General features: G+C 37.3%; 1 protein-coding gene across 6 annotated transcripts in view; it reads right to left on the reverse strand.

Annotated features, from left to right (window-relative positions):
• LOC106055954 (dynein axonemal heavy chain 8-like) overlaps nucleotides 1–14,840 on the reverse strand; it is a 287,161-nt gene that overhangs the window by 73,945 nt on the left and 198,376 nt on the right. For all 6 annotated transcript variants that reach the window (XR_008773876.1, XM_056005343.1, XM_056005342.1 and 3 more), the window contains 4 exons: nucleotides 12,007–12,129; nucleotides 10,880–11,093; nucleotides 5,454–5,560; nucleotides 4,496–4,659 (listed from right to left, as the gene is read on the reverse strand). Coding sequence is in view for 5 of the 6 variants with exons in the window: in XM_056005343.1 (XP_055861318.1) it covers nucleotides 4,496–4,659; nucleotides 5,454–5,560; nucleotides 10,880–11,093; nucleotides 12,007–12,129 (608 nt within the window). In the remaining variant the exon portion in view is untranslated. The remainder of the gene's footprint in view (nucleotides 1–4,495; nucleotides 4,660–5,453; nucleotides 5,561–10,879; nucleotides 11,094–12,006; nucleotides 12,130–14,840) is intronic.

Consider the following 14,840-nt stretch of genomic DNA (forward strand, 5'->3'; position numbering starts at 1 on the left):
GACCCATGGTTTATTGTTGGGGTATATCTTGATGCTCTTAATGCTGACACACATGTTTTCACAGAATTTGATGTAATTTGTCACTGCGTCGACCCATTCTACCAGATTTGAAGTGGTCTCTTTAAACAAATTCCAGTCAGTGCAGTCTAGACATCCCTGTAGTTTGAGAATATTGTCTTGCGTCCATTCTTGTACGTTTTTTTGAATGATTTTTCCTTCTTTAAGTTTTGTACGGTAAGTAGGCAGCAGTTGTATTGTTTTGTGGTCCGATGATCCTAGTGGTGGCTTTTCACGAGATGTGAATGCTCCTTTGATGTTACAATAACATAAGTCCAGAGTTCTGTTTTCTCTTGTCGGACATGAAATGTGTTGATAGAAGGTGGGTAGGTCAACCTTCAAGGTGCATTTATTAAAATCGCCCAGTATAACTACTGGTGCGTCCGGTGACCTTGTCTGAAACTCATGCACTACGTCAGCGATGATTGCAGCTGCAACTTCCGTTTTGGCTGTAGGCGGAACATAAACCAGGACTATGTAAATAACACCAAAGTCTCGTGGCAAATAAAAAGGTCTCAATAAGAGCGCCAGTAGTTCTAGATCCGGACAGCACATTCTCTTTTTAACCGTGTAGTTGGTACAGTATTTGAGGTTGATGTACACACAAAGCCCCCCACCTTTCTTCTTCTTAGACTCAGCCGTTCTGTCAGATCTCACGCAAGAGAAACCATCAATAGCAATCAGGTTGTCGTTGTCATCCTCTAATTAAACATTTTCTTTAACAAAAGCCTAACACTTTAGCGTAAAGTGTTCTAAAAAAAGGCTCTTCTAAAAAAAAATGCAGCGTGATTCAGAGATCTAAGGGCAGCAAAAGTTATTCTTGAAGAAAAAAAAATGACAGTGTATGATTCCTATGCCAGTCAAACCTTCAAGAATGCACCTGAATCATCGAACAAAGCAATTAGCCGTTTCTTATCATATGTTTAGAGAGTCACGAGAACAATGATTTTTATATTAAAATTAAGAACTTTTTGAGACAAAGGAACAGACGACAGTTTCACAAGGGTCAATTTTATTAAAAATGAAATAGTTAAAAATACTGGTTTTAATTAGGTTAATGATAAGTTTTTAAGTTGAAATCCAGAAAAAAAGTGTAATTTACTTATGGTTGCATTGTTGCAAAATTGAACTCTAGATTAATAGCAATGTCTTCGATTGCGAAGATTAAGGATGCGTGCAGAGTTAGACATGACTACACAAAACCAGTGAACTATAGATAAATTGTAATAAACAAGTAAATTTTAAAATTTAATATACACTCATTTTATAGTTGTTCAACAATCAAATAACGTAGGTAATTATAAACTATATGTATTACGGAAAGAAAAAAAAAACAGGATGTTTTAAAGGGGAGGTGACACCCTGAGCTGACCGCACCGGGTGACACCAACCCTAGTGACACCACTGGTGTCACCTAAGCACACAAATACTTTGACAAAACATTAGATTCTACACCAGATTGGTCTCATACTGAACTAATCACTACTATTACTGCTTCTGTTTCTTATACACATTATGTTATGAACATTTTCTGGGGTTTTGCTCCATTACTTATACAACTGGAGAAGCAATTTGTAACTACGCCATAGAAAAAAAATGAAATGTTAACATTGGAAATAAGAATGATCTACAAAAATGGAATTATATTAATGAGCACTTTTGGTACAGTGTCCCGCTCAGTCGTAATACATTTCTTTTTGTAGAAAAAAAAAAAGGGGGGGGGGGTCAGCATTTTAAATTTCGCACGCAGGCGGCCACAACCCTCGCGGCGGCCCTGAGTCGACTCACTAATTCCACTTAGTGCCGTGGACGAAAAAGAAAATGTAACCTTTTACCTCTTACCTTTGATCTAGGACAAATAAGATCGATACCTTTGATCTAGGATAAATAAGACCGATACCGCAGCGGTTAAATTACCAGATACGATTATTTATTCGCAATGCCCACGTGACAAGTTTTTTAAAAAGCTTACATTTTAAAAGGACAAAATTATACTTCCTTTTTTTTTCTTTTTAGCAATTTACTTTTTGCGCGTAATTTCCTCTGATATAAATGACGCTCGGATAGTTCAGTCGGTAGAGAATCAGACTTTAAATCTCAGGGTTAGGGGTTCAAGTCCCTAAGCGGGCAAAAACGTTTTTACTTTAGTAACTTTTTTAAATAGCGTTTTTCGCACATTTTTTTAAATAATTCGATTTACACGAATTTATAACCTCGATACTAAAATGATTTTTAACACTTGATTAAATAATTGAAGGTGTTTGAGGCATCAGGATAAAAAACAACAACCGAAAAGTTGAAGAATACTCCTCTAGAATGTATGTAGGGCTGGTTTCTAAAGCGTAGAGTGTGGGGGAGAGGTGATATTGGTCATTGAATGCACTGGAAACAAATATATGTTTGGGAAGTGTAGGCTGTGCCACTTAAAGGCAACAGGTACTTCAAGATGTTTTGAGGGAGTTACTATAGACTTGACAAGGCAGACTGTGTTTTTTGAGGGAGATGTCATTTAAAATGAATGAAACATAGACTAGAATAGACTGGCCAAAAGGGGAATTGTTGAAATGCTAGCAAAGTTATTGAAAGTGCAAAGTTATTGAAAGTGCAAAGTTGAATGTGCAAAGTTGAAAGTGCAAAGTTGAAAGTGCAAAGTTATTTAAAGTGAAAAGAAAGAAAAATAAGAGGATGGGGTACGCCAAAGTATTATGTGAGCGTTTGCAGGATGTAATGAGGAAAAAGGTCCCAGGCCCAAAAAATTCAACATAATGGCTACTAGAATGAGTTGGTCAATGGAATGTAAAGGGGAGCGTTTCACCCCTTTATCTCACATGATATTCTTATAGGTAAGAGAAAAGGGGAGGGGTACGTGGCGAAACAAACCATTTATAGCCGGACATGAACGGGGTGGGTAATTCTAGTCTACTAAGGATTTTAGCAAAAGCTTTTATATTGGTTTCAATAAAAATAAATAATTCATTTGCATTAACATAAATAGACAACTTCTAAAATAACAAGTTTAATGTTAATACTAATGTTTTTATCTCGTTAATATTTATTATGGATGTTTTGTGAAAAATACTTGAAAGGATATGAAGTAATAAAATAATTGCTTGTAATGTGTACTCTACAGAAAATATGCCACTGTGAATGAATTCTTATGTTTAATAGTCTACAAGAATTCATTTCTCTGTAGGAACAGAACATCTACATCTCTTACGATGCATGTTGAATCTCACCAGCCGCAGAATGAAACAAGCAAAACTAGTCGACCGGCGGCGTAGCATACTATGCGACCGCAGTGGGCCCCGCACTTTTATAGGACCCGCGCTAATTTTAGGTGTATAAATTATTAAATTAAACCATTTTATAACTTTAACAGATTTCCCGCGGCCTCCTGTCGATTTAACAGGAGGACCTGGAAATCTCCTGAAATTGCAAAATATACGAAAAAGTCCTGGAAATATCCGGAAATTATTAAAATCTTTTGAAAACTCATACAAATCTCCTGAAATATATAGACGAAAATTGTCATTTTGGGGTGTCATTTAATAGGGAAAACGCCAATCCTACGCGCGATATATAAAAACGGCATTATGCATTAGCCGTAATTGTGTAATCTGGTGAAAGAAGCTTCTCGCGCCTCAAACTAATGAAGAATTTCTTGAGGTCAACAATTCTCAAAGATAGATTGAAACATTTGGTAATTCTTGCTATTGAGCGTGATCTATGTAGGAAATAGAATTATTATGATATACTGTATGACTTTGCTACACGCAAGGTTCGTAAAGTAATACTGTAGGTAGTAAAGAATGAATAAAATGCATAGACGAATTTATTTTCTTATACAAACTCTTAAATTTCACTTATTATCCGCTTCCCTACCCAAACTTGGCCCCGCGAAATCCGTTTCGCATAGGGCCCCACAATGGTTAAGTCCGGCGCTGCTATTTAGTGTTTGTAAAATGTTTGTTTGTAAAATGTTTTACATGTTTCGGATGTTCATTCAGAGTTGACGATAGTTTACTTCCTAGTCCAAACCTTCCGCAGGACGAAGGGGGATGGGAGGGGGAGAGTTTGACAGTCGAACGCGCAGCCATCCGTAGCCAGCTGTGAAAACGTGTTCTCCCCCCCCCCCCTCTTGTTTTTTCCGTGGAATCCGCAGAAATAAGAAAGTAATCTTTCCTTTACTTTTTGCTTCTCGTCCAAACTCTTGAGGGAAGAAGTGAATTATATAGATAGATACTTTTTATAAACAGTTTAAACACCACATATACAGCCATATAAGATGACCCAAAGGATGAACACTTCGGGGGCCGCATTTTAGTTTGTGTAAAAATACAAACTTTTTTTGTGTGCAATAAAGTAAAATTTTACTGTATTTCAAACTGAAATGAGAAGCTTTATGGCTAGATTGACCTTTGTTACATTCCATACTTACCTGTCCTCAATAACTCGACATACTTCGTGTTTCCACAGATTGAGCATGGTTCGAACAGTCAAACATTCTTCTCCCTTGATATAAAGTATGCCTTGCCATATACGAGACAGATCTCTTAAATTAAAAATGTAATGGAATTTCGCAGGTGTTGGAAGCATCTTCACCTGAAACCCACAAAGTCGACATTTTGGTTTCTAATAGAAATGTTTCACGTTCAAATAAAACAAAGGGGGGGGGGGGGGGTTGGAGCCATACAAAGAGTTTAAAGTGAAACAATGAAAAAATGGTGACATTTCAAGAAGATATAAAACTATTAGAAAACATTGAACGAAATCAAATGTTCCATTGATGTAACCCAGCGATGCCAACCTTTGGCTTGCTATTGTCAAGGACCGAATCAATGCAAAAATAATTCACAAAGTTTACATTTCTCTTATTCTTGAACTATTATGGAACTAGTTTTTTAATTAAACAGAAAGTAGTAAAAAAAAAAAGAATAACATAAAAATTCTTTCTATTTTTTACCTCGCCCTATTCCCTCTCCCTGATTAACCGAATGTATAGATCTATTAGACTTTATACTATTTTAATGATAGACCTTTAGATCTAGATTTAGAAAAAAAAGCACAAAATGTTCCTGAACACTAATTTATAAAACTCTGGAATGAATGCGGAAACATCCAAAGACTTAGAGTCCGTTTAAGATCAATATTTTCTAGTTCTCTAGACTAATTAAAGTTTTCATTTTATACTCCTAAAAATTATAACGTTAAAACTAGAGTATGGCCAATGACCTAGTCATTCTTTTCTCAACAATATACATCAACTGTTAACAAGTTCTAGGATTATCGTTAAAACCGTTTTCAGAACTATGCCCAAGGTTCCAGAAGTTGTTTTTTTACGAAGGTACAAGTTGAAAAGAGGTATTGTAAAAAGTAGAAAATAAACTACAACTTACTTTGACTTTTTGCCAAACAATACGTGTACATGGCACCAGTAACTTGACCAAGTCCACCACTATAGAAACAAAGCGAGTACTACAAAAGTAGCCCTCTCCAATGACACCTTAAGAAAAACATTCAAGTGTTTATAAAGAGTTTATAAAGTCTAATCATAAGCCTTTAGATCTAGACCTACATGAGCCTACATGCAGAAATACCCGAGGGCGTAGTCTGTTTAAGATAAAGATTTTCTATAACCAAGTTTAATTTTTTTTACTTTGAAAAGTTACAACGGTCAAACTAGAGTTTTCCAAGTGTGGCCAAATAGCTATTAACTCTTGTCAAATTTTTAGAAAATTGTTAGAGCCGTTTTCGAGAACCGTGTCACCCATCCACGTTTTTGAGCCCATGAAAGCTAAATAGAGAAATTTGTAATAAAAACAGTTACAAATGATAAATTGTTCAGAGAATCATTTCTGTTTACAATACCTCAATTCAGGTCGGATCCAAAGTACATTTTTTCTTGTGAAAATAATGGTGGTGTTTTTTTTTTAAATTGCTATTGTAAAGCGCAATGTTCATACCAAACTCAGTGCTCTCTGGTCCAATGTTCATGTCAAACTCAGTGCTCTCTGGTCCAATGTTCATGTCAAACTCAGTGCTCTCTGGTCCAATGTTCATACCAAACTCAGTGCTCTCTGGTCCAATGTTCATGTCAAACTCAGTATTCTCTGATTCAATGTTCATGTCAAACTCAGTGCTCTCTGGTCCAATGTTCATGTCATACTCAGTGCTCTCTGATCCAATGTTCATGTCAACTCAGTGATTTCTGGTCCAATGTTCATGTCAAACTCATTGGTTTATATGGTCCAATTGATCCAATGTTCATGTCAAACTCATTGCTTTATCTGGTCCAATGTTCATGTCAAACTCATTGCTTTATCTGGTCCAATGTTCATGTCAAACTCATTGCTTTATCTGGTCCAATGTTCATGTCAAACTCATTGCTTTATCTGGTCCAATGTTCATGTCAAACTCATTGCTTTATCTGGTCCAATGTTCATGTCAAACTCATTGCTTTATCTGGTCCAATGTTCATGTCAAACTCATAGCTTTATCTGGTCCAATGTTCATGTCAAACTCATTGCTTTATCTGGCCCCATGTTCATGTCAAACTCATTGCTTTATCTGGTCCAATGTTCATGTCAAACTCATTGCTTTATCTGGCCCCATGTTCATGTCAAACTCATTGCTTTATCTGGTCCAATGTTCATGTCAAACTCATTGCTTAATCTGGTCCAATGTTTACTCAGTGCTCTCTGGTCCAATGTTCATATCGTATTCAGTGCTATCTGGTCCCTTGTTTTTATGGACATGTGGGGAGAGGAGGCATCTGGGAAAAAGTTGCCGTGCTATCTTTTGGCACTGAGTAAACTCAACTTCAATTTAAGTTGAGATCGAACTCTCTAGTCCCCAATATATGTAGCCAAGCGGTTTTCTGTTGCTTCCAATGTTCGACGCTACTAGACTAAATGTAGGTCAAAGTAAGTAGTAAATAACATACATCCAAGGTTTAATGGTAATATTTTTTAGTGGCCCCGAAGAGAAAAGACGCTATTAGTTTTGTGTGGCCTGTCTGTCCGTCCCATTTAGATCTCAGAAACTAGAAGAGAAAATGAAAATCGGACATCATGATATTTTAGATTATTAAAAGTTCTGATGCAACGGCTACATTTTCTTTTCGAAAGTGAACCATCTTATTTAAAAATTATCTATGCAAGCAGATTTTTCAACAAAAAAAATACACCACTTTTCAATGAAAAACTTCAGGGGAGGTAACTGTTCTGAAAAGGTCACAGACTTCTTCATTAATAAATCAAGATTTATTCATAGATTCGCGAATTGGTACATAAAAAAAATTGCATCTAAGGTCACAATGGAAAAAGTATCAATATATTATTATAAAATATATTTTCCATTTATTGACTAGCTCATTTAATGAAATACTGATTGAAATGTTGTTTTTAAAAAGAATTTTGATACGAACTTCGTTTGAATTGTAAGTTTAAAAAAAAAACGAACACACTTTTATAGTTCGCAGTTTTCACATAGGCCTATCCTCGTTAGGCTATACACTTGACACCAATCTAAATTAGACCAAATAGAGGCCAAACATAGATCTAGATTTAGATTTAATTGTGTTAAACGATTTGAACAAAATTTACATTTATAATCCATAAAGAAAAAAGTTTATCTTCTAATAGATAGGGGTGCAGATTTATTTATTATGTAAGCAGTAAAATCACATAAAGAAGGCATAGGCCTAAGTGCACTATAACTCAGTAGTAGGCCTACTAATCCTGATCATAATATTGACCTAGTTCTAGCAGATCTAGATTCTATTTCTAGATCTAGTCTAGATTCTAGTCTAGATTAGGATACAGATTTAGTTCTGGATCTTTATCTAGAGTCTATTTAGTCTAGACCTAAACCTAGTCTAGATCTAGCTTCTAGACATGGTCTAGAAATTCGAGATCTAGATTCTAGATCGAGATCTAGATTCGAGATTTAGATGTAGTTTAGATCAAGAGTCTAGATCCAGATCTAAACTAGATCTAGAAATCTAGATCTAGCCTAGATTCCTATTCTAGCTCTAGTCTGAATTCTATTTCTAGATTTTAGCTCTAGATTCTAGTTCTATCTAGATCAGGTCTATACCAAGAACTAGTTTAGAGATCGAGTCTAGATGATTAGTAGATGTAGATCTAGATTCTAGATCTAGACTATATCTAGAACTAGTCAAGAAATGTAGATCTTGTCTAGATCTAGATTCTATATAGATCTATATTCTATATTCTGGATCTAGTCTTGACCTATTAAGTAAATAGAGCGATTATGATCATGATTAGTAGACCTACTAGTGGGTAATAGTGTTTTAGCCTATGCAGTTCGAATGGGAAACCTGTTAAGTTGGTGCAGGCTCATTTTTTTTTATTTCTTACTACGTCTACTCCAATGTAATAATTGAAATTGTTGGGAAGAAGTAGGCCTAGGTATCTTGGAGCAGTGGCGTCATTGGGGGGGGGGGGGGCGAGGATGCGGACCGCACCTGTCGACACCAATTTGTGGGTGGCAACCAAGTTGGAAAAAATATATCTTGGCAAAAGCAGACACATTGAAAAATATAATAATAAAATCTCGAGATATATCATGGAGCAGTGGCGTCACTGGGGGGTGCGAGGGGTGAGGTCCACACCGGTCGACACCATTTTGGGGGTGACAACCAAGTTGGAAAAATTATAACTTGGCAAAAGCAGATACATTGAAAAAGAAAATAATAAAATCTCGAGATATATCTTGGAGCAGTGGCGTCACTAGGGGGAGGGAGTTGAGGTGTGCGCTCCGCACCATTCGACACCATTTTGGAGGTGACAACCAAGTTGGAAAATTATAACTCGATTAAAAGCAGACACACGGGAAAAGATAATAATAAAATCTCTAGATATATGCCCAAATATGCCTAGACACGTCTAGATGGTACTTCAAGTGTAAATGATACAGCACACCTTATACCATTTCTGTCTTAAAGTATAAAACTGTTCATATGATGTTATGTCCGTTTGTAATTTTAATTAAATATTATTGTCAAATTTGCAATAACATTTGAATAAATGTAATAAACATTGGGATTTTACATTTGAGTAAAAATCAATAAAAGTAGGTAATCAGCTCACTGTATTGGTTCAACAAAAAAAAAAGCGATAGTGTTCATTGGAACATATTTCAAGAAAGTTGATGGGGAGGGGTGACACCCTGAGCTACCACACTAGGTGTCACCGACACTGTATCGGGAGGTTTCCATGCTGATCTTATGTGATCACTTAACGCTACTCTACTTATTCCAGAAAAGTCTTATCAAAGACAATGTGATGCATTGTTTGCTTTTATGTGAAAATTTTAGACGATCAAAACAAGAATGTGGCTTGAATATATTTCTCGTCCATTGGTGAATTTGATGGGGGGCCGCCTCTGAGTTTGTGTGATAACCATGGGCGTAGCCAGGATTTTTTTTCGGGGAGGGTTTTGGGGGGGGGACCGACCACTCCCCCCCCCCCCCGCGAAAAAATATATATATATATGTGTGTGTGTGTACATAATTAATCTTTATTACATTCTGACCCTTTCGGAAGACGTTTATTGTTTATTGTAGACTCCCCGCCCTTGCTAGCAAGGAGGTCTGGGGGAGTTCGCAGCGCTCCCCCAGCGCGGGGCTTCGCCCCGCCGCCGAGCACTATTTCTGGTATTGAAAGCCAACAAAATGCATATTCTGAGGTATCTACAGTGCATTATCTTGCTATTAAAAAGTTTTATTTCAAAAACCTAATGTGTTATTCTTACTGACTTAGTCCCTCTCGAGCCGTTCGGCGCATTTTCCGGCAAGCTGTTTCCGCAACTCTTATTTTGCGTAATTCATTTTGTCGGAAAACATGTCCCGCAAAACCTCATGCGACGCTCTGTCACAACCTTACTAAGGATTCGACTCCCAGTTCGGCATATGATTTCTTTGATTTAGACCCGATCTCTATGACTGACTCCTATAAAATCTGTCTTAGCCATCTTTGTTGAGTCACATTTAATGATTTTCAATTTCGGCAGAAGACTATTCACACTTAATTAATGGAGTCCAAGCCACTGGTAGAAATTTGTAACCTTTCTTGACTACGCTCTTGGAATTACATGCCTGTATTTCGCTTTAGATTTTATATCGACAAGGGAAAGTTTTTTCGTCAAATCATCTGTTGAGAAATCTCTGGAGTTTTTTTTTTGTTTTGTTTTTAATTCAAAACCCCTTTGGCTACGCTCATAGAATTTTGAGTGTGTAATTTGCTTTTTTTATATTGAAGATGGGGTTATCGTAAATTTTGGATGGGGTTTTAAAATCAAAATCTTCCTCAACTGTGCTGTTGGAATTTGGGGATTGTTGTTTGCATTTTTTTTGTTTTGTTTTATAGAAGAGGGGGATTTAACTGCAAAAACCTCTGGTAGGGGGTTTAAAATTCAAAACCCCCTGTAGGGGGTTTTAAACTCAAAGCCCCCTGGTAGAGGGATTTGTATCTCAAAACCCCCTGATAGGGGTTTTTAAAATCTCAAAACCCCCTGGTAGGGGGATTTAAATTCAAAACCCCCTGATAGAGGGTAAGTGATGATTTAGTATTAAAATCTCACCTAAAATAAATAAAATGAAAGCAAAAATCAGTCACTTAATTCCGTCCCCCCCCCCCACTGCGGGGGGGGGATTTCATTTCGGGGGGGGGGGGGGTTTGAACCCCAAGAACCCCCCCCCCCCCTGGCTACGCCCATGGTGATAACACAACTCTCTTTGTAATCTTCTTATTAGAAGTCTCATTGATTTATTTAAGCTTTTTTTTTTTGCTCAACTCACCAAATATTTTGTCTATAGAATTATTTGAAGGCAGTGTGCAGTTAAATATACAGAACTGTCTCTTTAATCTTTCAGGGATATCATTGCGACCACCGCCTGGATGAATCATTGCGGCCATAAAGTTGATATCTACAATATTGATGAAGTCCCCGGGCTTATCCAGACTATACATTCCTTTCATTTCCATCATTTGACGAGTAATTTCATTGGTCACCTATAGAGACAAAAGTAATAGTTAAAGACTTTCCATTGGTTTTACGAGTTATATGTCAGCTTTCCATTGGTCTTACATCTGTAAGCCTTCATGCACTAAGGCTCGTGCTGAGATTAATCCCTTACATGCCAGGTATCTGGCAATGTTCTGTAGGATTTGCCTGTCTTCGTACAGGGCAAGACCCCTACAGGAACCAGGTTCATCTGTTACAAGACTATCTTCGAATGTTTCTGAGCACCCTGCAGTTGTTGAGGATGTGTTTTACTATATCTACTGTCGACATCTGGGATTTCGGTCTCTCGGATCCTAGCAAAGTAGGCTCCTTTCGGACAGTGTCCCCTACAAAATCATGCCAAATGGCCTGATCTTTTCTGTCTAGCTGCCACCATTCGTCCTTCGTGTTTGGTCTTACAAGTTAGATGTAGACTCAAGTCATCTCCAGAACTAAGTAACCAAAGCTTTACATTACATTCAAGTTCTCAAGTTCTACTTGGTTTGTTGTCTAAATGAAGGACAATGGAGAAAATTTTATAAGAGTTTCTTTGACTCAATAATGTACATTGAGTTCATATGAAATATAAGAGTTCACATTACTAAATTACTCATCTTAATTATAAATAAACACTGAAAGTAATTCATGACTAAACTATAAATGTAAATCATGAATAAACGCTGAATGCAAATCACATGGCTAAACTATAAATGTAAATCCTGAATAAACGCTGAATGCATATCATGACTAAGCCATAAATGTAAATCCTGAATAAACTCCGAATGATATCATGACTAAGCTATAAATGTAAATCATCCCTAATTAGTGAACTTTTAAGCACCAACATAAATTAAGAACAAAATGTGATTCACAAATGTGAAATGTCAAGAAATACTAAACAAAAGTATCACACAGTCAAACCTGATCTCCCCATTCGTTAATGACTGGCATATTAATATCATCGACAAACACAGTCATCGACTTCCCTCCAGGTGGCCCATAGGTAGTCCCGACACGTTTCTCCACGTAGCTCTCTATAGTTCGCTTTGGAATACATTCATGGACTAAGATTTGATGCATATCACAATATAAGTCGTCAATTGATAGTAAATGTTTAGAATGATAATTAGCTATAGAATGAAAAAGGAATTTGTTTGGGATGACAACAAATTATTGAACAATTCAAGATGTTCACTCAGTCAACTGACCAATGTTTAGTTTTTCTCTATTGGTCAATATTCTTGTTAAATGTTTGACTGAAGACTATGTTGTTGGCTGATGTAATATTGCAATATACGAGTTAATAAGCATTGCTGATGTAATCCACTATATATTTCTAAGTTACCACTGACTAACTCATTGATCAAAAGATCTTTTTAACTGTCGTACTGATCAGCATGAAATTTCGTACACAGGTTCATTTTACCTCCTAAGGCCTAGTCGCTTGCTAAGAACCGGTTCTGATAGATTCGCCAACGGGCCACTGCTATTCACGTGAAACCGCAAGGTTTCTACCTAATCTTAATATTTTATTTTCGGTATTTCCCCCAAAAGGCCGCAGTCTATATACAAATCATTAAAAAAATATCTCACAAATTCGTTTTTTTTAAAGTATTTTGTCTGTTTTCCTAAGTTTACTTATTTTTAATATGCCTTACGTCATTTCGGCTTCCTTTTAAACGCGGTCTAAATATAAAAAAAAATGATCATAGTACCATAAAAAAGATAGGTCGTTTGATTCTTTTTCTTATGATTAAAGATGTGGATACAAAGTTAAAAACTAACCATAGATGCTATATATAGATTTAAAATCTGAAAAACTGTGTGGTGGTCAATCGGCGACGCTGACTAAATCAAAATATAAATAATCCTAATAAATCTAGATCTATTGCCATTTCGCTACAATTCATAAGTGGTCGAATTATGATTACAATAATTAAAACCAAATTGCTATTTCTATTTATTAAGAAAAAAAAACTAAAATAAATGTAGAAAGGGGCATTCAATTGGGGCATTTTTTTTTTCTCTAGGCCTGGAACTGATAATATGAAGAAATGCATGCAGTGTCTGCTACTTGCTTGGTTTAATATTAAAGGTTGCAATATATATATATATATATACTGTACTACCCTCATCTGTGTCACTACCAGGTTTATAGCAATATGTATATATATTGAATTGAGTAGAGCCTAAGTGTACTACCTCCATCTGTGTCACAGGGATAACTAGGGCGTTCGAGGCCATTAGGGCCCAAATGCTCCAACGCGAGACTAGCGCCACTACGGTGGTGTTGGTCACTGACTCTCGCTCCAGTCTCCTAGTTATGGGGGTCGGCGGGGGAGGGTCGCCCGTAAAAGAAGAGGCAATCGGCGCCGCAGATAACATCCGCCGAGCTATTGGAGCTGTCGTTTTTATGCAGTGGGCGCCTTCACATTGCGCGTGAGGGGCAATGAAACGGCAGACGCCCTCGCAAGGGAGGGTGCAATGGCAACCACACATTTCGAAGCACCAAGCACGTACTTACAAGCAACGGCACAAATCCGATCACTCATTCATGAGAAGTGGTTAAAGTCCTGGGAGGAATCCGACAGAGCACGTGGTGTCTGGCAGCGCATGCGTCACCCAGATCGCGACGATCCATGGTGGCGACTAAGGAGGTCAGAGCAGTCAATAGTTGCGCAGTGCAGGACGGAACATTGTCCTATTGGGGCATACTTTGCCCGGTTCCGCACTAACTTTGACTCCCGATGCCGTCACTATGGAGAGAGCGTCGAAACAGTGTCGCATGTCTTGTACGAGTGTCCCCAGCTCCGCGAGCTAAGGGGGGACTTGCCTGTGCAGTCACTCAACTTGTATGGTAGCTATGAGGCACTACGCCGGACGGCTAAGTTTCTTGCCAGAGCACTACGGGAGGACTAGTCCTTCCTGCTCTGATTTTTCAATAGGAGTTCATCTCAGGTGTCACTACCAGGTTTATAGCAATATGTATATATATATATATATTGAATTGAGTAGCCGAAGTGTAGTAGGGACTAACTTGTGTTGTTGACTGGGTTGGGGAGGGGCAGTGGAAAAGTGATACTAGAATTAACGGCCCGAAATATGAGTGCGTGTATGTGACGGGGAGCATTATGAAGCGGTTATTTCCAAATCAAGTTAAAAGTCTATGTTGGAGAAATTACAATGCGCAAGTTAAATAAACATATTGGGGGTTTCAAAGAACTAAAAAGAGAGAGACACAGAAGGAGAAAGAGAGAGCAAGCCGTGAAATTGTATTGCAACAGATACGCTTATTTACGGGCTAATAAGTATTTCACGTTAATCGTTAAATTAAAAAAAAAGAAACTACGGGGGTGTTCAGGCCATAAAAAGCTATTTGAAGCCTAGAAAGAAATCAACATGCGTGTGTACTGCCAGTATTGCAATCAACTCATTTGGGAACGAACATGAACACTACTTTCTCGGTTGCTCAACTGTAACTCTAGTGACCACTCGCACAGGGACAAAGGCACTATCTAGTTTAAGTGGAAGCCATCATAAAAGGCTGTTAGTTTTCCTCAATTGTCTTGCATCTTCCTCTTCTAGCTTTTTTTTTCGTGATTGAAAAACCTTCTCAGTGACATTTTGCTCTAGCTGTCATGCTTTTGATAAAGAAACAATGTTAGAAACTCTAGCTGGGAGATTTGTGTCTATTTAATTTATTTCCAGAGCGAACAAATTATTTCTGTTGTATAATAAATCTAACATTATCACTT

The sequence above is a fragment of the Biomphalaria glabrata genome, chromosome 12, assembly GCF_947242115.1.
Source record: "Biomphalaria glabrata chromosome 12, xgBioGlab47.1, whole genome shotgun sequence".
Lineage (NCBI taxonomy): Eukaryota > Metazoa > Mollusca > Gastropoda > Planorbidae > Biomphalaria > Biomphalaria glabrata.